Source organism: Chamaea fasciata, unplaced genomic scaffold (genome assembly GCF_029207755.1).
Source record: "Chamaea fasciata isolate MVZ Bird 193981 ecotype frontalis unplaced genomic scaffold, bChaFas1.0.hap1 SCAF_8, whole genome shotgun sequence".
Taxonomy (NCBI): domain Eukaryota; kingdom Metazoa; phylum Chordata; class Aves; order Passeriformes; family Sylviidae; genus Chamaea; species Chamaea fasciata.
The window spans coordinates 35547062-35569909 of record NW_027094093.1 but is presented as its reverse complement, the minus strand read 5'-3'; the positions used below and the strand labels follow the sequence as shown (position 1 = coordinate 35569909).

At 39.3% G+C, this 22848-nt stretch overlaps 1 protein-coding gene across 16 annotated transcripts in view; it reads left to right on the top strand.

Moving 5' to 3' along the window:
• Nucleotides 1-22848, top strand: part of GTDC1 (glycosyltransferase like domain containing 1) — a 172228-nt gene that overhangs the window by 69796 nt on the left and 79584 nt on the right. For 10 of the 16 annotated variants that reach the window (XM_066190420.1, XM_066190414.1, XM_066190412.1 and 7 more), the window contains exons 2-4: nt 10373-10569; nt 14919-15086; nt 18382-18555. In XM_066190420.1, coding sequence (XP_066046517.1) covers nt 10382-10569; nt 14919-15086; nt 18382-18555 — 530 coding nt within the window. In that variant the 5' untranslated portion in view covers nt 10373-10381. The remainder of the gene's footprint in view (nt 1-10372; nt 10570-14918; nt 15087-18381; nt 18556-22848) is intronic. The other 6 variants (XM_066190410.1, XM_066190422.1, XM_066190408.1 and 3 more) reach the window with 1 other exon arrangement.

Below are 22848 nucleotides of genomic sequence, written 5' to 3'. Positions count from 1 at the left end.
TGCAGCCGGTGTGTGAGCCTGGAGGTTGAGTGCCAGGGATTTTCATGATATACACACACAGGGCACGTTATGGAATTATTTTGTAAATTAAAGAAGACTGATACAAACTGTGTCTTTTTCCTCATGTGATTAAATGGCTAAAAATAGCTGTCTATTTTTAGTTTCCGGCGCTGTAATGTTTCTTAGAAACAAACTCACTCAAAGCAGTTTGCTTGGAGAGGCTGACCATGAGCAGTTCTGCATTCTGATCCACTTAAGGAAAGCAAAAATCCTTAATAAATGGGAATATTCTTGTATCATTTTGTGTGTGTGCAACAAAATGATGCTTTCTATGCAAGAGATATTGCGAGAAAAAAATATAAACACCCATATTTTTAACTTAGTTATCTTCATGTTTTCCAGTAATTTTATTAAATGAAACAGCAGAAAAGTTTCTAAGCAAGACTCCTATAGTCTCCAATACTGAGCACATCCTGCAGATTTAGGCAATTAGAAAAAAACCAAAAAGGTGCTGCATAACATTTGGAGTCATGGTTGTGCTTGGGTATTAGTGAATTTAGCACCTCATTTGGTGGTCTCAGCATCTTGGAGCACAGGGGAGGACCAGCAGCCTGGCTTTTAAAATGCTCTGTCTATCCACGTTTTCCTAGTTTCCTGAGGAAAAAAACCCCTGTGTATTACATTTCTAATGACCTCTTTTGTCTGTTGCAAATGCAGAGAGATTGTATTCAACAGCTTGGTTTGTGTGGTGTCTTCCTGCAGTGCATTATTTATTTGGTCGGCGTGTTCGAAAACTGCGAGCGTAAGAATTAATAAAGGTTATTAGTTACTTTCCATAATAAAATTAGCTGACCTTTAAGAGCATTATACAGGGGCTGTCTAAGTGGAAAAATGACAGAGTGCATTTTTATTCTGGTAGCCATTTCGATTACTAAATCTTACAGTCACAATATAGAAACTGCGTGTGGTGATTAAATGTGGCTCTTGACTGTATATTTGCAGACAACAATGAAATAAGTGGAATTTTTGTGTTCAAGACAGAATTTAACCCCTCGCTAACGGTTTCGCCCACATCTTACATTTGGTTCCATTTGAACAATACGGGGGAAAAAAAAAAAGAAAAACAAAGAAGATGCAACTTAATTTTGTAAAATCGAGAGTCCTTTGGAAGCAGCAGCGCCGGGAGTTCGCTGTGGTTTTTCTGGAGTGTGATGATGTGCAGATTCCTGGAGCAGCCTGACTTGGGTCTCTGTCAGGCTACACTCTGTAGCTGGGCACATACAGCTCACTCAGTCAGCCTGATATTCTTTACCCATCTCAATTTATCTGCCAGTTTAAAGGGAGACTTGCCATACAATCCAATATTGGAATGTGGAGTGCATGTGCCCGCCTGTATTTTTAAGTTGGGGATGCCCCTCATTTCCAAAGTAGCTGTTACAGCAAAATTCCTTAATTTTATTTTCTTTGTACTGAGTAATGACATTTTTAGCTGTGCCGTTATCTACAAAAGATTTATAAAGGCTATGTTCTTTATTGTTATTCTTGAAACATTGATATTCTATATAATGATGATAGTATGACTTGGATTTCAGGTGAACTTCAGATTTGCTTGTGCTGCTGCATTGTACTTTTTCAGATTTTGACTAGGTCTTGTAACATTTGTTGAAATCCTTACAAGATATTCATCTATTTGTAGCATCCTATAGGTCTGGCTCCCCATCTGTCTCTGTTTTTCATGACAACGAGGCTCTGGTACATTTTTTTTAATTTTAGTTCTTATTCATTGAAGCCCACTGTAATGCTGTTTCTGTCTTAGCTGTTTGTCCAATAGGTTTTACTGTTCATTTGGGATAAAATAGAAGATTTCTTCATGAGGACAAGTATTCGCCAGCTATCAGTGAATTCAGTTTAATTAGGTTAGTTTTTCTACCTTATGAAACTGAATGTAATCAGGATCCATTTATGTGCTATTAAATAAATAAATAAATAATGAACGTAATGTAGTGCCAAAACCTAAGAAATATTGGGGAAGAAAAGTTCTTAGCTGAATTATTTTCTGCTAGGCCGTATTTATTAAGGGTCTCATAGAGCTTTTATATTTTAAAAGTAAAGGCTATTAATCTAAGGTTCAGATTCCCTCCAAATAAATCCTCATTTAACAGGATATCCCTGAGACTTTTTTTTATTTTTTTCCCCTCTTTTTGTTGATTTTTTTTTTTTTTTCCTTTTTCACTATTGGCAAGGCTGCCTGAAACAGGGTCTCATCTGGTTTAACTAAAAAATCTTTGCATTACTTGGCAGTGGTTTCTTTTGTACGTGGTGCTTTAGAGCTCCTTGAAGCTGGAGCGCACAGGAAATGCAAATCATGCAAATCATCCTCGCGCTGACGATGTACAGTGGCGTGATTGAGCAGCAGTACGTATGGCTCGTGGGCTGACCACATGAAAGGGCTCATTTAAAGACCAGATGAGCCCAAGCTGGCTTAAGTTAGACTATGTGTGAGCTTCAAAGCTTATAGAATAGCATCCTTTTTAAAAATAAATTTATTTTATTAATAACACCTGCGCCGAGTTCTTAAACAGTGAGAACATGTATAGATGAACGTTACAGTGGGTAACAGGCCATGCTTAAATCAGAAGGGCAATATTGTGTTGGGTTTTTTGTTTTTTGGGGTTTTTTTTTTGTGGAAATTCAGGTATGCATTCATATGGGGGGAAAGCGACCGCAGTCTAATGCACTGCAAAAAAAGTTCAGTTCGTGTTTCGTGTACATAAAACCCAACTCTTTCTGCCTTTCAGGTAAAAATGAAAATAAATGGAAGATAAAAGGGAATTTTTTTCTGTGCAGCAGGGTTAAGAACAGGCTTTCTGTAAGTGCTTTTGAGTGTTGAGAAGAGTGAGGTTGATTGCTGGCTGCTTCGAATTTCTTGGTAACTGAGGAAAAAAATCCTGCATATTATTTTTCATACTTCTGAACAGCTTTTTCAGTAGTTTCAGAACTTTATCCTTCCAATAAAGCTGAGCCCTTGTGCTGTGGACTCTGGACCTTAAAGATGTTTGGGAGAGCAGCTGTGGTGGGAACACTGAGCTTCATCAGCAACCCTTGAGATGGACCTATGGACACAACCTGAGTAAAACTACGGGGGGAAAATGCTAGTGGAATAATAAACATCTTTCATATTAATCTGGCAAGAAAAAGAGTGACTGGGATAGGTAACAGTGTCCTTAAAAATATTCTTACCTTTGGTAGTATCAACATGGGTGGCTCTCTTTCTTCTAGTGAGAGTCCTATTTCTTACATGTCTTTTTGTTTTATACAGCCCTCACTCGCTTTTCTTTAGATGTTTTTAAAAGTTGAGATTCATTCAAATAATGTAACATGACACAAAGCTGGAAAATGTCAATCTTGGACTGTTTCTGTGTCATCTTGTTTAATTTTTACTTGAAACAGTAGCCCTGAGGAGGTCTGCGGTGGGACTGGGCAGGACACTGCACTCCATCACCCTGACGGATGTAATTTTGGCTTGATTTTTTTTTTTTCACTAGTTCCTTGCTCCTTCATTTTGTTCTTTCTGCTCATACATAGGCACAAGAGAGAAGGAAAAAAATGAATATTTTGTATTTTATCCACCAGATTGCTTCATTCTCATCAAGTCAATCCACAGGTCCTGGAACAGGAGAGAGGGACATTTCCCACATTTTATTTTTTTTTTCCCTCCTATTCTTTTTATATTAATTTTATTCTTTTCTTTAATTTCATATGTGAAGTCAAGGGGACCATTTTACCCCTTCCATGTACCTGCAGGCTGGGACAGCTCCCACTGTGCTGAGCCCATACAAATGGGGGTCACAGGGCTCGGTGGGGAGTTTTGGGTTCAGTTGGGGCTGACATTTTGAAGCTCCTTCCTTCTGTATGGTTTGTTCATTTTTTTGTTTACTTCAAGGGAAAAGAAAAAAAAGATGGTTAAAGGGATGGCATCCTGAAACCGTCAGGGAAAGGAATATTGGAAATTATTACTGTTTTTTTAAACCTGTGATCCTTTACAGGGAAAATTTGTGAGGCTTCTAGGCAGGTGTTTATACATCCAGCACAAAGTTTGTGTTTTAATACAAGAAGCAATTTAAATCAAAGATAATATTAAAATATCTTTTTTACTCTGTGTAAGAAATACCAAGGTACAGGAGCTAACAGAGAAAGCTGAAAAACATTTTTACTACTTGTATCTATAATAATTTAATATAATTTAATATCCATTTCAGTGTTTGACAGGAAGTAAAGATTACTTAAATATTTGTACCTAAGAGCACAGGGCTGTATAAAGATCTTTGAATTTTCAAGTTAATTTGTTTCTTCCAGCAGTATAAAGAGATATATACAGAAAATTAATCCCATATGATTGTACAGCTACCATTGCTCCAGAATTTTTTGGAAATACTTTCCAAAGAACATCTCCAGTCATCTTGACAAACAGCTTGAGTCAAGTTTCCTTTTCAGGAGCTCCTGAAAGGTTTTATGTGTAGTTCAAAGGCATTGCTGGAAAAATGGTGTTATTTGGAGACCTTGACCAAAACTACTTCACTTTGCTCAGCCTTTGCAGATATGAAAGCTCCTTGCCCAGCCATCTTGAACAGATTTTTAGGTTTCTGTCGTGGAGAGATGCACAATCTTTTTTCAATAACAAATTAGCTCTTGTCAACAGTTTTCCTGGCCACAGTTTAAATAGCTCAATTCGGAACGTTTCGTAGTTTTATGGTGGATTTTGCTAGCAAATATGTGTGTATGTAGTATTTATGTGTCGTGTATCTGCATGTGCCTGCACGCAGACATCTGTGCATGTACATCTCTCTGGGAGTGGAGATACCAGATCTGAAAATGCTGTATCACTCTGTACTTATCACAAAGATATTATTTTGGGAAACCTGTCAGGTACTGTGGTGAGCAGGGTCCATAAGATACATAAACACTTACATGATCTTTCATGAGCTGATTAAATCACTAGACCATGACATTCACTTATCTTCAGCTCTGGCTTGGGCTCCTGACTTCTCACTGTTGCCCTGGTTTGCTTGATGGCCCTTGATAAACAAGCCTTGGCCTCAGTTTCTTAATCTTAAAGATCAGAAAGCATCTGGTGTGGTGTTCTGACTTTTTAGCATATGATTTCAACCCCAGAGGCGCATATTTCTCTTTTGTTTTCCTGGGGAATATTAGGAATTTAGCACTGGATGCTTTATTTAATGATAAAAAGAATTCTGAAGTGATAGTTGCATATGAATAGTGCTGGGAAAGCGTTATTTGTGAAATAATGTGGAAGCTGAGAAGTATTTTCATTAAATTATTATTTTATTATTGGGTTTTTGCATGTGGGGAAATACCAGGATTTTGGAGTGTTGAGGTATGGGTTGCTCACTCAAGGAGCAGGTCTGTGTGGTTTAAGTTGACCAAACATGACTGTAAATGTCTGATGTCATTGTCAACCCTCCAAAACTCTCAGCCAGGAGCTGGAGAACAAAAAAGGCCAAGAGGCTTCATTTCCATGGCTGTTAAATCCTCTCATGAGTTTGACGTGTTCTCTTTTTCTTTGAATTCTCTCCTGTTTGTCTCAGCTCTTGCATCAGTCTGTTACATTCTGTGTCAGGAGCTCCAAGCTGCAGAGCTGAGACCCTTTATTTTCTTCTCTTTCCCTGGTTGCATTGTAAATAAAAGCCCTGTTATGGTAACATGTGAAATAAAATGGTAGGACATCAGTATAGATTATCCTTAAAATCATGTTATGGAAATGGAAATAAAGCAGCTTATGGTATATGCCAGGCATGATGCAAGTGATATTAAATAAATATATGACTGAAGGGTTCCATTCATTCCAAATGCTCCCCTTTGTGATCTTTAGCCATGTTTGTAGAGAAACCTTTCTTAAAGCACTTAAAGCTTAATTCAGAACAGACAAAACAATTATCTTTTGAAAGTCTGATGAAATATGTTTGGCAGCTTTTGAATTTAGGCGAGTGTTTGTCTCACTTCTTTGAAATCTCACTTCAGTCGGTCGCTCAGCCATTTCAGTGCAATCCTTCAAATCTGGTAGCGAGTGTGGGCTTTGCTGAGTTACAGAAATGTTCTAATCAGAAAGTGGAGGGGCTCAAAATAGTGTGCAGTACACAAAACTTGACATTTCCCTTATTGATGTGCTTTTGAATATTAGTCTACCTGCTGTCCCTGAATTTCTGATGAAGCGTTGGTTGATAAATCCGTGTAGGGAGGAGTTTGTCCCTCCAAAGACAGGTCTGGAGACCCTTAAGCATTAAATTATTTTAATTTCTTGGGGAACAGAAGTGTCACTTTATCTTCTCTGAATATAAATGATGAAGGTTTATGCACCAGTGTTTCTCATAGGAAGAGATGACAGGAGACTGACACTGCACAATGTAGTTTTATAGTTGAACTATGTCATGAACATGGAGCAGAAATATTTAAATTGTGGATCTGATTGCCACTTTGCTGAGCACATGGAATAGTTTGCTCAGCTTATATTACTGCAGGAAAGTTGCCACTATGCTGCAGCAACAAATATTCTAGAAGTGTGAAGGGCATTTGGGAGAAATGCATATTTCCCCTTCATTTTTTTTGTAATATTTGATAAAAATACTTTTTTTTGTTTTTTTAATACATGTATACGGAAGACTTTGTGAATTCACTTTGTGAATATATATTAAAAATCACTAAGTTATTCCTAATGTTCTGTAGTGCTGCTTGCTCCTGACAAACATCTGATACAGATCATATGCCTCTAAAAAGAGAAGTTCCTCGAGCAAAATATCCTCATGAAAACAGGTTGGAGACACTCACATTCTCTCGCTCGCTCTCACTCGCATGTTACATTTTGGCACGTTGTAGGAGCAGGTAGCATATCTACTACCTGCTGTTGAAAGTGTTGAAGATACTGAATTATTTATTCCATCTTCTGCACTATCCAAACTCGTTTTGGGTAGTTTGACACATCTCGGTCTTCCATATGGATACTTCATGGTGACAGAGTTGCCAGCTGCTCAGGTTTTATGACAGTCTGAGTTTTTTCGAGGACTGTATTAGTTTTCTGGGAAGAATCCTGCTTTTCCTGAGGGTCCTAATTCTTAGGCAGGAGTTAGGCCTTGGGTTGATGCTCCGGAGTGGGAGATTTTTGGTAAAATTAGCTAAGAGATTCCACTTAAAAAAAAAATAAAAATTAAAGAGCTTGCTGTTTGTGGATTGCTTGAGGTTAAATCAGAGCTATGGGATATTAGAAAAATATGAAAGCCATTTGCTAAGAAAGCTAAGTTCCTTTTAGTCACAGTCTTCAAATTCCTTAAAAAAAAAAAAGAAAAAAAAAGAAAAAAAAAAAGAAAAAGAAAGATGTTTAGATATCAAGGTGCGTAAAGCAACATAAAAACCAGTCTGGAATACCATGGAAGACAGGATTTTCAGGGCACTTGAAATGTAACCCTAAACCATCAGCAAAGCTTCTCTGTGGCAGGGGGTTGGAACTTGATGATATTTAAGGTCCCTTCCAACCCAAACAATTCTGAGATTCCATGATTTCCTCTGCAGTTGTGCAAAGTGAGAGGGTCTTCTGTGGTTTTAAAATACAAAATGTGTAAACCTGAAAATTGGGGGAAGATTTTTAGTTTTTACTTTGCCAAAATGTACTAAAATAATGGAAAATGATTTCCACTCATTTGTTGGTCTACTTTATGCGAGCATCTCTTGATAAAAACCTTTTTAAGGGAAGCCCTCAGTATTGTGGTGGGTCTGTGCTGCGCTGGGTTTCATTCCCTTTCTGTGGGATAAATCAGCCTCGCTTGCAGTGGGATCCACATATCCAAGATGTTGACTGCTCTGTGCCATCCTGGATCCAAGCTGACGCCAGGAGATGTGAAGTACCGATGCTCAAAGCTTGCTGTTCAGATTAAGAAGTGTAGTTACGTGTAGCCCCAGGACTTCTCCCTGCTGCTGCAACCCCTTGGCCATATTGCGTTGTTCATGCCAGGCATTTGACATGTTTGGCTTCTCTCCAGAGTTGGACAGATAAGATACCAAATTAAATTAATTTGCAGCCTTACAACCAATAAATAATGCTGCTTAAATGTTACCTAATTGAGTAGAACATCAGTTTCGCAAGCATTTTTCTTCAAAATGTCATTTCAGTATACATCACTGCATCCTGCATATTTACCTGTGGTGAATTTTTTGCCTTCAGTCACTATGTCCTCTATTTATCTTGCTTCCTACTTTTTCTTTGCTCCATCACATCACCAATTTGAGCAGAGTTAGTCTGTCCGTCTTATATGGACACCCAGCAATAGCTACCTTTCACTAGTGGATTATTCTGATTTGCTTATTCTCCGCTCTAATAAAATTCCTTTGCTCCACTGTCTGTTGCTGATGGAATTCGAGTGAGGAGGATGATGTGGATTCATGGTTTCTCCTTCCTTCCCATCACCACAACTCTGACTGCTTGGTCCTGACCTCTTCCTTCGTGGCAGCAGAGAGGCCGATGTAGCCCATGGTGAACAATCTGGCCACTAAAGTAAAAATGTGCATCTGTCAGTAATTAATTGAAGCCAAACTTAATTACAAATCAGGGGAAAAAATAGTACTGCACACACTTAATAAAATTCAAGAAGCTTCAGTGTCGTTGCCTAAAAAGCAAAGCAGTCCAAACAGAATACACCCCTCTCAAACGTCTGCCCTGTGAGAGTCTCTTTCAAGCTTACTTCTTGATATTACACAGAGAAGTAATTTTGATTCACAGTTTTCACATAGTTTTTGATATATTTTTGAGTTAAAGGTCATAAAAAATAGTGTAAATGTTTAAGACTGGTTCTCAGTTTTGTGGGCCAAGGATCTGGCCTGGAATTTTGTTTGAGATTTGATTCAAGAACATAAATAGTCTGATCAGCTCGTTGAAATAAAGAATCAGAGGGGTAAGGAGGAATTGTGAGAGAATCCAAATGATTTGCAAATTAAAAAAGGTGTTTATGTAACTTTTTAAATTTTTGAAATGATGTATTTTAAAATAAAAATATATAAAAAGAAGGGACTGGCAGTATGAGTTGAAACCAAGCTTTTCCTTCCTGCTGTATTTTAGCATGTAAGGCCACTCCTAAATCCTAAATATTGAACTGGTAGCAGCCATGAATATTTATCACTGTACTGTATGTACATATAGCAATTACAGCAAGAGGAAAAAATATTTTTCTTTACAATTAATATTTGTAAACGTTTATGAAAGTACATAGAAATAAATAAGACAAACACATGGCCTAATTAAGATGAAAGGCATGACAACCCTTGTGATTTGTTCTGAAAAATAAAGACCATTAAAATAGTAAGACTTAATTATTTCTGTAAACATTGCAAATTATCTTTATCTACAAAAACCTTAATTTATGAGTTAAAAAATCTATAAGCATTTTTGACATTTGTACATTCCATGTCAAAAATTATTGTTAATTTATTATTTATTATACTGTCTACTGTCACACGTTACCACTTATTAGTATTTATTGTTCAGAAACTCGGTGTTGTCTATTGTGTAATGGGAAAAGGCAAAGCATTTTATATGTGGTTGTAATTTGTGTGTTCTTGGGCTAGTGGCAGAAATGCCACTTCTGTAAGTTGATCATATAAAAATGTGTGTAATAACAGACAAAAATAACTGGTCTGTTAAGACTTCAGGCATTAACAGTGCTATTTGGGACCCAGTTTACATCTGAAAGATAAAGCCAAGTCCGTGGACTTGGCTCATTGCTGGGTTGAAATCAAGGGAAGCTGTGATGGAGGAGCCATAGCCACAAGGTTTGATCTGGAGGTTCTGGAAGCCTCTATGGCCTTTGGAGCCCTTGTTTCTCCAGGTGGATGTCTGTGGTCAAACCTCTTGGCTTTGCCTTGGCCTTTACGGGGGCAACACAGAGCAGGATGGTTTGGATAAGCTCTGGTGCAATCCAGAAATAAAGTCACAGGGTGGTTTGAGTTGGAAGGGACCTTAAACTCATCCCATTCCACTCCTGCCAAGGGCAGGGACACCTTCCACCATCCCAGCTTGTTCCAAGCCCTGTCCAGCCTGGCCTTGGACACTTCCAGGGATCCAGGGGCAGCCACAGCTTCTCTAGGCACCCTGTGCCAGGGCCTCACTGCTTCAGTCAGTGCCATCTACTGAACAGCATTATTTTAGTACCCCTTTTTTCCCTAAAAGGCTCATATTTGTTGCCATATCCAAATTTTAGTCTGTTCTATTGTAATACTGCTGCTGGAGGATGAAGAGTGCTCATAGCTCTTTTCTTGACTGCCAGATCTTCAATCATAAACTCATTTGACTGTGAATGTACTTGTTTTGCAGCAGAGAATTATGGCTTTGGATTTTATTTGTGGAGCAGGAGAGTCCCTGCTGCTGCTGCTGCAGGATTGTATCCTACAACAATCCCCTTTTTCCACGGAGAGCTGGGTTACCTGTACAGCCACACCAATAGTGACCACGTTTATCTGTCCTTCATGCAGAGCTTCTGCCAGACTGGGGAAAATTCCACTACAAATCAGGTGCTGTTTTAAACTCGCTTTTTTCTATAAGCCTGGCGGATTGGAGAGTTCAGCCTCCATATCCATAGATACATAAATATGCCCTGTGTGGTCTCCCACGGGGAAGGCAAAATGTGTTTTTAGTTAAGTTGCATGGGAATTTAATTGAAAGATTTAGGGCAATGTCATAAAAGAGTAAATCATGTCTGCGTGACACAAAGAAGATTTATAAAGCCAAATAAAAATACTTTAGCACCTTCACTATTTTAATTTGCTTGATATGAGTGGAAACCTGTATTAGTCATTGTCTGCTGGTAATTAAAAAAAAAAAAAGCTTTTATATTTTACTGATTTTCAGTCCTTTGGAGTGAAATAAAGGGGAAGACAGTAGCAAAGGGCAGAGAATTCTGTGGACATGTCACATCTCTGAACCTGCAAGTGCACTCAGCTTCCTTCCCAGGAATATTTATTTTAGTTAAGCACGTGCTTTACTAATTTCACACAAGCAGCTCCTCAGAAGGACTGTGAACTGATTCAGATGAAGCTCAGGCATGGCTTTAGACTGCAGCTTGTGTGGATGGTGGCCCTGAAATTTGGCCAGTCTTCAAGGCAGTGGGGCTACTGCGTGTGGGATGGTCCTGCACTGTGCAAGAAGGTCACTTGTCACGCAGCAAAATGCCCGGGGATGTTTTGGAGAGGAAAGCTGGGGTAGAGCTTTAGGAATGTGACCTTCAGCACAGGTTTAGTGAGGATTCACTCACTGTATTTATTGGAGAGCACTGTATATATTAAATGCTGCCGTGTTGATAGGTCTCGATAAGGACACCATAATAGCGGCTGAATTGTAGGGGGTTTTGTGAGATGGTAAGTTAATGATGTAGCTGTTAATTTGAATTTAGCAGACGTTTTAAATATAGGTTTCCCTTACAGAGACAAAAGTTGCAATTTAAAGCTCTTTGGTGGTCTAAAAACAGCTTAATTCTCTAGTAGCATGGTAATAAGTACTAATCCAGCTTATACAGTGATTGTAGTATGTCATGTTTGTGAAAGATTGCCTAACTCCGCTTTCTCTGGGTTTTATGTTAATTTTTTTAAATTAAACATAAAACCTTATAACATCTTTATGCTGAGATAAACTGTTCAATTTAACTTGTGCTCAAGCAGCAGCTGTCAGGAATTATCATGTTTTGAGCGTTCTTGCCATCACCTTGTGTCTCTACCTCCCGGATACACTCTGTGGGATGATAAAGCTCACCTTGTTAGGATTTATTACTTAAATAATAACCCGAGGTAAAATGAAAGTTGATGTCACACGGAATGACAACTGACATAAATATATGTCTCACGTTCCATTATAATAAACTTTCCTTTCTTCCCCTTGTAATAGGTGTTAAATGGAAATACACTCCAGCATATCCTCCAGTGCCCTGCGTGAGTCCATTAGCCACGAGCGCGGCTGCTCTGTGGGCATGTTCACGGGGACTCGTGCTGTCAGGTGTTATTTAAGCTTGTAAAGCCAGGGAAATTGGTTAGTGCTGGTAGTTAGCAGCTTCTCAGCCAGTAAAGAAGCAGCCATGAGAGCCTCTCAGAGTCGGGATAAATTCTGGAAGTGCCGCGAAGTAACGGAAGTGAATCGAGGAGGGTGTTTTCTAATCAGTGCTTTTATTTTAATTATTTTCCTTGCTGTAAGAAGCATAGGAAATGTTATTTGAGGCTCTACATCTGAATTTGCTAGTCATCACCACAGTTTTCTCTTGACACCAGTTTATTGTGCTGAGCTGGGCAGTGATAAGTGATCTGCTTGTTAGTTGAGTCTTATCACTTTCTATTTACAGTGGAGAAAATTTAGATCTACCCTCTTGCAAGCTTTCCAAGTTTTCAGCCTTTTTTGCCATTCTACAAGCCAGCATGCTCTAATGATGCTATTGAATTCCTCCAGTTTGCCTAAGCCAAGACTGCAGACACTGGTTTTTTTGCCTGTGGCTGTAACCATCTTTTTTTTTATTTCTCCTAATTATCCCATTGTTGATCTGAGCAAGTTAAGAGGCATCAGAGCTACATGGTTTTGTCCAAGCTTATTTCTTGGATCTCTTCTCATTGTGCTCTCCATTGCCCTTTTCTCTCCAGTCAGTGTGTTAAGCTTGGCACTTCCACTGTCAGCACTTTCCACCCTTGCCCTGTGCTGCTTCCTGTGGTTTCAGTACCAGTGTGCTGTCTTTTTCCCCTTTCTTCCTTCAAACTCAGACAGATTCATCAATACCATCCTGTGTCAGTCCAGTTTTCTTCCCTGAGTCATGGCAGAAAAGAATTTTTTGAAAAATCAGTAAAAGAAAAGATAAACCATAATGCAATCCAGAAATGGAGTCCTAGAATGGTTTGGGGTGGAGAGGACCTTAAAGCTCATCTTGCTCCAGTGCCTTGCCATGGGCAGGGACTTCTTCCACTATTCCAGGCTGCTCCAAGCCGTCTAACTTGGCCTTGGACACTTCCAGGGATCCAGGGACAGCCACAGCTTCTCTGGGCAACCTGTGCCAGGGCCTCGGCACCCTCACAGGGAAGAATTTCTTCCTTTATCTAGTGTCAACCCATCCTTTTTTAGTGTGAAGCCATTCCCTCTTGTCCCGTCATTAGCCAAAATTTTTCCAAGCAACCATTTCTTCTCATCTTTTGCAGGTTTTGGGGTACGTTTTCTCCAGTTTGCATTTTTCTTTGTCACTCTAGTGCTGAGCAGGGATTTCACATTGCCCCCAGGAAGCTTTTCCTGCTCTGCTTTGAGCCTGGGCACCTAGGTCATTATGAGGTCCAGAGGTCATTACTCACAGTGACAAATAAGTAATGACTTAGCTAAAACCATTTTTTCTTCCTAGTATGGCTCGTAATAAACCTGAGCTTATATCTTAATTGGCATTCTGTGTGACAGAACCATCAAATATTTGATGAACAAGGCAATAACAGTCATCTCTTACTTTCGTAAGCCTTTCAGATCAGCATTGACCCAGGTTGATGAAGATGGATACAGGATCTATGCCCTAGGAAGTGTTTGTTCTGTAGATACAGGTTATCTAAGAAGCGTGTGAGTTAGCAGAGATATGATAAAATATATATGATCTAGATGGATGTCTGGGGAAGTTCATGAGTTTTGAGGTTGGCAGCCAGAATCAGAAGTTTATCACATTAGTGGTGTCGGTTCAGCAGTAATCTTAACACAAAATTCATGTAAAAATAGGAAGAATGGGAATAACAGTAGGAAAAAAAAAAAAAAAAAAGAAAAAATATTTTTAAAGAATAAAACCTTGCATAAATCAGTTCTGAATCTGAATTACTAAAATGGTGGGTAGCAAAAAAACCTAATTCAGTTAGAGGTTGTGTTGAAAAGTATTTTATTAAACTTAATGTTCCATGTGCAATAGATACCTGATCTCAGTTTTTTCTTGTTTTTAATCCCCTGTGATAAGAAATACAGAACACAAATGTCTGAGGCTCTGCAGCTCTCTGCAAGTTCAGGATTCACTTTGCTTGGAAGTCATGCTAGCCAGGGGCCAGGAAATGCTCATATGCTTTTGGTGAAATGCAGGGAAACCTGCCACTGGTTACAGTAGGGTCAGGATTTCATATTACACATTTAAATACATTCATTTTCTGATAGCCTGGGAAGCTGCACAAGGCTAAGATAGCAGCTTGTTAGTGTAGTTTGTGCCTGCTTTATCTAATTGAAGGATGTGTGCAGTGTTATGGACTGTGGAATAGCAGGAGTGCAGCGGCAGGACTGGGGTGCAAGGGTAGGAACAACATTTCATTATAAAGGATACCTAATAAAAATGTGAAAATAAAACAGAAAAAGGGTGGGAAGAAAAAAAAAAAGAAAAGCAGACCATACTAGATAAGTGCACTGCATAAATCAAAAGGGTTTATGTCATAACATGAACATGTGCCATTCCTGCTCATATATTGAATTTCAGTAGTTGGTTGCATAAAGAAGTAAAGTGTAATGAAACTGGCAAGCAAAGTATTCCCTAGTCAGCCTTATCTTTGTTCCATTTGTCCTTCAGATACAGCTTTTCTTGCCTTTTTCAATAAAATCCATCCAGCTTTTTTTTTTTTTTTTTTAATTTTTTTTTTATTTTGCATCTCTCTGTAACTGAGCTGGGAAGACCAATGAGATTCGGTGCTTTTCTAGTTGGGTTCTTAGCAGCTGCTTTTTAAGAGATCAAAACTTTGAATGCTGCTACATGGTATTAAGGCTTAGCTATTGATGTGTCCCTATAGGGGTTATGTTTTTCTTGGGGGGGGGAGGGAGTGGGGAACAGGGGAAGGGGTGACCCCTGTGAGCACGCTCGCCGGCAGTAAACACTGCTCTCCTTGTTTTCCAGGATCCTCTTTGCAAGCTCCGTGCTTAACCTGGCTGAACTCGCCGCCCTCCGCCCTGACCTTGGCAAATTGAAAAAGGTCCTCTACTTCCATGAGAACCAATTGGCATATCCTGTCCAGAAATGCCAGGAAAGGGATTTTCAGTATGGATACAACCAGATTCTTTCATGGTAGGTGTGGCTCTCGCTGCTCCTCGTTATTTAAGGTATCCTTCTGTCTACAGCATTGCAACCCCGAGGAGTCCTTCTCCATATACTTTTTCTGGTATTAATTTTTTTTTCTTGGTGTGTTAATTATTTTATATTACTGTTTTGCAAGACTACATGGTGACAGGAAGTGGGGGTTTGACTTCAAACTGAAAGAGAGTAGGTTTAGATTGGATATTAGGAAGAAACTCTTCTCTGTTAGGACAGTGAGGCCCTGGCACAGGGTGCGGGGAGAAGCTGTGGCTGTCCCTGGATCCCTGGAAGTGTCCAAGGCCAGGTTGGATGGGGTTTGGAGCACCCTGGAATAGTGGAAGCTGTCCCATGGCGGGGAGTGGAATGGGATGAGCTTTTAGGTCCCTTCCAATCCAGGCTATTCTGTGATTCTATAAACAATGACCCTGTAGCAAACTGAGGTACCAGCAGAATTCTGAGGAGAGCTTGATAAAATCAGTGTGGCTGAACCACTTTGCTCTAAAAAATCGTCTCAATTGTATAAAGTCCACCAGTGCTGCCATGGTGTACCCATTGTTGGTGGGATTTCTGACCTGTGCCTTGGCTGGAAGTGATGCTTTGTTTGTTTCATTGATGCTTCACAAAGCTGCAGCTACTCTGCTCGTGCTTGGCCATAGCTTTTACTGCATCCAGCTGAAATTATGGAGAGGGTTTTAGGGAAATAAACAGAAATTAAAATGTACTGCAGCACTTTTCCTGTGAAGAGAGGGCAGTAAACATACCAGATAAATCCTTATATTTCTTTCATCTAGTATTCAGAAATTGTGCAGTGCTAAAATACCCAGACGTTTTAAGGGCTGCGGTCCTTTATTGTTGCTAAAAACAAATGTATTTCTCGAATCTGAGTTAATGAAAGAAGTTAATAACAGCACCACTGAAAAGCTTTGTGGTTAGGCACTGCACAGACCTAAGTGAAACAGCAAAACTCACTTGTTCTAAACTGAAATAAATTCATTTCCCTGATCTTTCTCACCTCTCTCTTGGTGGAAGAATTATTAAGAATAGGGCTTGAGCATTTTAAAGGTGCAAGTTAAGCTTTTGCATCTTTATAATCTAAGGCAGTTATGCTGAAATTTCTCAATTAATGATCTGTGCATGCTCTGGCCATTCTGCAGCTGTCTCTGCCACAGTGTTTGCAACATGTTTCACTTACTGAGCTGTAAAGATGGGAAAGTGAAGTGAAAGATCTTTTGAAAACAGTAGCAGCCATTTTCAGATGTTGTAACAAAAAGAAGTGTTTTCTGGCACTGGGAAAGGAATATTTTTTTGTAAATGTATTTTGCTTTATTGTGGCAGTTACTTGTCATACATCTGTTGTAAACTGACAAACATTTATCCTCAAAATATGCATTTTAAGTATCTTCTCTTATTAGATAAATAAAGATGATTTTTACAGATCATAGAATCCTGGAATGGTTTGGGTTGGAAAGGACTCTCAAGCCCACCTCGTGCCAAGCCCCTGGCATGGGCAGGGACACCTTCCACTGGACCAGGTTTCTCCAAACCCATCCAACCTGGCTTTGGACACTTCCAGGGATGGGGCAATACATGCTCCATTCTGTCCCCTTCAGCCTCCAGTATCTTCTTTACATAGTTACATAATAATCATCTCCCATTTCCGTTCTGCTGAAACCCCAGTTTAACAGAAAATGGAAGCCATGTCCTCTGTGTTGTTCTTCACACTCCAGTGGTCATCTGCAAAGAGGTGCCATCTTCCAAATATGTTAGAAATGGGGAAAATGCACTTTTCCACTTCTTCACAGAGGTTTTGGAGGCAATTAAAATTAGAACACTTTGAACCTTCAGGTTGGTGCTTTGGATCATTAAAAAAACAGGATTCTGTTTTTTGTACCTGATATTTCTAAAGAGTTCATCTTTCTAATTTGCCCCTGATTTGCAGAGCCTGCAGGAAGGAGTTAGGGCAGATAAGACTTCACACATGAGAGGAGGTGAGATGTTGTTGTTGGAGCCTTTTCTGTGTGTCAGAGAGCAGCACGGAAACTTGTCAGGTTCCTGTCTCATGTCATCTGTAAATCAGTGCAGAAAAGATGACTTCTGTACAAAACTGAGGCTTCCAACGGGTTAAAAACCATAGGTGGGGAAGAGGGTAACATGCCAGAAAGCATTTCAGCTTCTGCAGTCAACTTGAAAAGGATTATTTCTCTCTAATGTTGGGGTTTCTTTGCTTTTCCTGCTGACTCCTGCTGCTTTGGTGAGCAGTGTCAGTTCTCTTTCTTGACCAGAAAGCAGAAAGATGCAGAGAGGATGAATGACAGCCTCTCACCTCAAATATACTTTTCTCCAGCCCTGTGACTTATGAACACATGTCCTCAATGTATCTTCTGACCTGTAGGTCTGTATTACAATATATAACATATTGAGAAAACCAACTGGCCATAAAGCATTTCTTACCTCAGTTAGTGCTGCGTGTGCTGGTGTAGCTCAGATTGTGGCAGCACTGCCAGGATAAACTTCCAGATACTTCAGGTTTTTTATAGCTGCTTATTTTCTCCAGTCTGACTCTAAGTGGAGGAATAATACCTGCATTATCGTTGAACTCCATCTTGAAATTATTACCTGGTCGATTTTAAAGCGCAGCAGTAGAAGTAAAACATTAAAGTTATATGCCAATTTTTTTCACCTTTTTGGGGGAGGAAGGGTATTGTATGCTATGTATGTTATTTTTATATACCGTGGATATACTCTGAATCAGGATTACATCTGCATAGGTTAAAATGACATTCCATTTCTTTAGTGTCCTGCTGCCTGACACACATGGTCAGTTGAAGGTAGGTTAACCAAAGGTAAGTTGTCCTTCAATAAAAAATATTCCTGAGGCGTTTTCATTTTTTTTCCAACTTTAATTCTACTAAAGTCAGATTACAGTGGGCCCTATCTGTTTATAATGCTTTTGAGAGTTGATGTTAGTAACACTATACTTATCATTTTATGAATAAAACTCCACAGCTAGAAGAGGATGTACTCCTTTAGATTAGTAGTAGTAATTTATTATTAGTTTAAAAAGGTTAAACATGTTTTCAAAGAGTGAATAGAGAGAAATTAAGACATTTCTGATTAAGGTACTTATGCTACTCCTAATTCACATGAAAAAGGCTGATTTTAATTAGCATCTACTTGCACCTTTTGCTTGTTTATTAGAATATGTATCCTACTTCCTTTGCCTGCAGAATAATTCTGTTCCTTTTGTGGCGGCAATATGTTCATTAATCTTCACCGCTTTTTACAGTTTGGTTGCTGATGTTGTGGTGTTCAACTCTGCTTTTAACATGGAATCCTTTCTTAAATCCATTGGAAAATTTATGAAGCTGATTCCTGACCACAGACCTAAGGATCTGGAAAAAATAATCAGACCGAAGTGCCAAGTTCTTTATTTTCCAGTCAGGTTTCCTGATGTGAGCAGGTCAGTACATTTTCCACGTCATAAATCGCCTCCAGCCTGTCAAAACTCTGTATTTATGGTGACGTTCTAACTAATCAGCTAAAGCATCGTTAATGAATGAGTTTGATAATATGCAAAATCGCCTAATTGATAAATGTATTTCAATAATCAGAGGCTATTGAGGCAGCCGAGCCTGTCCTCAATGCCTGTCGTGCAAACTTGCATCGTTCAGGATGAGTGATTTCCTTCTTGTTTGAGTGATTTCCCACTTGTTTGAGTGATTTCCCACTTGTTTGAGTGATTTCCCACTTGTTTCAGCCTTCCAGGAGTTGCCTGCTCCTCGGCTCTATGCATTTTTGTGCAGGGGAGGTCAAGGAGGAGACGGAAGTGCTGGAGAACAGTGCAAGTGATAAGCCTGCAGCTAAGGAGCTATTTCATCCTCTCCTCCCTCCCCTACCTCTTTTTTTTATGGCTTTCCAGGTGGGCAGAAGCATTCCTGCGGCAGGGAGCAGACTTGCAGATGTTGGCATTTGCTGCAGCCGGAGTTGCTCTTCGCTCCTCCTCGGTTACTCTGAAGGACGTTTTTTATTGCCCTCGTTTCAGAGCCTGTCTTGAAATTAGCAGTGGGTTATGTGGCTCAAAGGGAACATTCACAGGATCCTTTTCACTTTTGATTAAACCTGGCACAATTGTTTTTCCTGTTATAAGGGACTCTTCTCCCACTGAACAGGAACTTTGCTTCAGTGGGACCAGCACTAAATAGAGTGTGATTCTGCAATTTGATTATACTCTTAAACCCGACACCATGCTGGGTACATTTTTTGCTGAAATAAGGATGGGAAGCACTGCAATGACTTTGCAAGAGCCCGCCTTTTGATCTGATAATAAGTTCTGGCCACACTTGAGATCTTCGCCCCTGACCAGCCTGTACTTAGAGTTATTTCAAAGGCTAAATATACATGTGTGGTAGTTTGAGGTAGAGGAATTTTTAGTGCAGGAGCTGAGGTCGTGCACTCGCTGATGTACTCAAACTGCAAGGTTTGAGTTTCAGTGTCTTGCAGAACTTCATATTCTAAAATACTGATGCACATCACTGAGAAATCAATGTCAAAAGTTAAATCTTTAAACGTCTATTTTTGACAACTGGGTTAAAATCCTCCAGTGTTTCTTAGGGACTTGGCTGCCTGGATGGCAGTGTAGTTCAGTACCTGTATATCTTCTAGGATCTACTATTCCCTCTTAGAGTCCAGAGCTTTTGAGTGCAGGGAATGCTGTGGGTGCTCAGCATACTTGATGTGGAGCCAGTTCCAGAGGCTCCCAAGGCTTTGGCATACCTTAGGAATCATGTGGCCCAGACCTAGTTTTGGAGATGAAGTTATGATAACCCTGTCTCGTATATTACATCAGCTCTTTTGGACTTGTCAGCCCTGGCAGATGGGGTCAGACAAGATCTGACAAATTAGGCTGAAGTCATCATACGCACAGCGCTCGTTTGTCCAAAGCAGGAGGTGATTAGGTGGGTAAAATCATTAGCCTGCTACCCAAACTGGTACAGTAGGAAGATCTCACATCTCACTGTGAGCTCTTTTAGAATCCTGCTCTCATATTAAATCCCATCTCACAAGGCAGGACACCTTTCCCATTTTTACTGTGGTCGCTGCACTTGAAACTACATCAAAAACCTCTTTTCAGTAGTGATGGGCAAAACTAAGATGTTCATAAACAACTGTGTGACAGTAAAGCTTTCACAGCAGAGTGATTAGAAACAAAGATTAATGTCAGCTCTGTTATATCTAAAATATATTTTATTCAACTGCTAATTCTAGATGTGAGATCTGAGGTGTTTAGACGAAGCCCAATATCAAGACAGGAAAAACAATCTGAAGTGCTGCTTCTGCCTGACTCTGAGGTTCTTTGGGTTTTGACCTTCAGCTGCAGCAAACATTTGCTATTTCTTTACATGTTTTACATAAAGTTAAATGCACCTGTGGCAATTCAAAGCTGTTTTTTAAATTTAGATTGTATTCATATAGGGACTGAATGGAGATTAAGGAGAAAAAGGTTAAGAAAAATTGTGGCCAAGCTAAAATTTATAAAGCAAGCTCTTAGCCCAGAGTGTTTTTCAAGTTATTTTCAAATGGTAATTTGCTTTATCCAAACCAAACTCATACAGTGTAAGTAAGTGATTATTTGCATGACTGACAATCATTTCAGTGCCTGCAGTCTTTTTTAAATGCATAATTTTGCTGAGATGTTGGGAAAATATTTAAAAATTCTGAAGGCAAAATAACCAGGGTGGGTTTTTTATTTTTTTATTTTGACCTCTTTTATTTTGCGTATGAATGTCTCAGGGTGTGTTTGTGTCTGAGACATAATCTACATTTGGACTGGGGAGAGAGGGGTGATCTGAGAAATCATCCTCATACGTGTGATGGGGAGCTTTTTAAGATTATTTTAGATTAATATTGCAGTTGTAGGGCAAAATAAAACATATCTGAGCCTTGATCAAAACCAGTGTAGTGAAGGATCATGTCAGGAGTTAATTCTGTAAAATATCTACCTTTTAATGTAATTACTGTAGGTGATGGACACAAACAGCACAAGCAGCATAGTAAATGATCACTTAAGAGGGGAGGTATAATGATGAAGGATATCCTAGGAAACACTTGTGGATACTCTGAGAGGCACCACTATAATTTGTAATGTGTATTTAAATATTTCAAATGGGCCTCTAACTGCTGCTTTTCTCCTTCTGAGGGGAAGTTGTTGATGCTTTTTTGTATAGAATCTTTTTTTTTAATAAATATTTGTCATTAGGACCTGTGTTGATGTTCCCAGAGCTAACCCAGCAGACTGTGGTCCTTATCTGACAATGAGAAGAGATGAAAGGATTTGAGGATTTGACAAAATAAGATGTTTACTGACTTAATCCTCCTGTTTTCTGGTTCTGACAATGACTGGCTTCCATGTTATATCCTGTGGTGCCAAGGCTGCTCTGTATATACCTTCCCCACATGATTTCTGACTTGAATTCTGCTCTTTGTACATTCTGGTGAAGTATATGATGTGAGAACAAATATCAGTGTGTTTCTAAGCTTCAAGACAGAAAACCCCTCTGAGTTCAGGCTGTCCCTTCACAGTGCATTGGTATTGCAGGGGATGGAGAGCAGTGGCTGATCTGCCATGTGTGCTGTGTCTCACACTTGGGGTTTATAGCACAGAGCTAAATACACTGTAATTCACACTTATCTGGCCATTGACTTAATTTTAGTATATTTTCTATTGTAACATAAGTAAAATCCACTTTTTTCGCTATGTAATCAATAGAGTCTGTTTTTATAAAATCTTTTTTCCACTTTTGCACTGTAAAATGACTGTCAAGGAAGAAATTCCCTTTTGACTGATGTTGTCTTTGGTGCTTTTCTACATGCCAGCAGAACCCTCTAGAAAACTGATACCCACTGGACCATTATCCTGGTCTAGTGGAAGGTGTCTTTGCCTGTGGCAGAACTAGATGGTCTTTCATCTCCCTTCCAGCCCAAACCATTCCACGATTCTGTGATTTTATATGAATTCTCTCGCCCCATCTGTGCCCACATTGTCAGTGGCAGTTTGAAAAGCAGGGTCAGATTAGGTACTCCTTGGAATTCATTCCAATGAAAATTTTAATTCAGATTTTGGTTGTTATTACTATTCCTCTGATTGTAGTATGTCTTTATTGTTATCACACTGTGGAAAATGTTTTTATAAGCAAGAATGAAGTAACATTCCTAAGAGCTCAAAATTCCCATTGGACTGAGGTGGAATAATATAAAAGAAACATGAGAGAATGAGGATTGCAGCAGAAAATAAAAACAGGTTTTGTTTTTGTTTTTTTAAGTGGAAATTGTTAGTGGGTATCTTGTACTATCTGAATTACACATTTTGAAGTAGAATTAAAGATTTTAGACTTGTTTCTTCATTTGCTTTTACAACTTAATGCAGTTAACCAGGCATTCTCAACCATTTGGGCTTATATTTTTTTAGTTACAGTGTGAGAGAGGCAGATTTTGTCAATTTAGAGAGTATTTTAGGGCCGGTCGAGGGAGTTCCGAAGTAAAGCAGAAGTTTTCAAAAGACACTGACAGTGTATTTTGTGCTGAAACGTGTGGAGGAGCCTGTTTTGGGGAAGTTAAAAGAAAATTAATTGCTTCGCTTGCATCAGGTTTGAAGGGCTGAACTTAACTGGAAAAATGCAGATGTCAATGAGCAAGGAGAGACTTGAATTCACAGGAGCCCAGAGCTATGGATGGGCACTGGGGATGCATCTGTGTT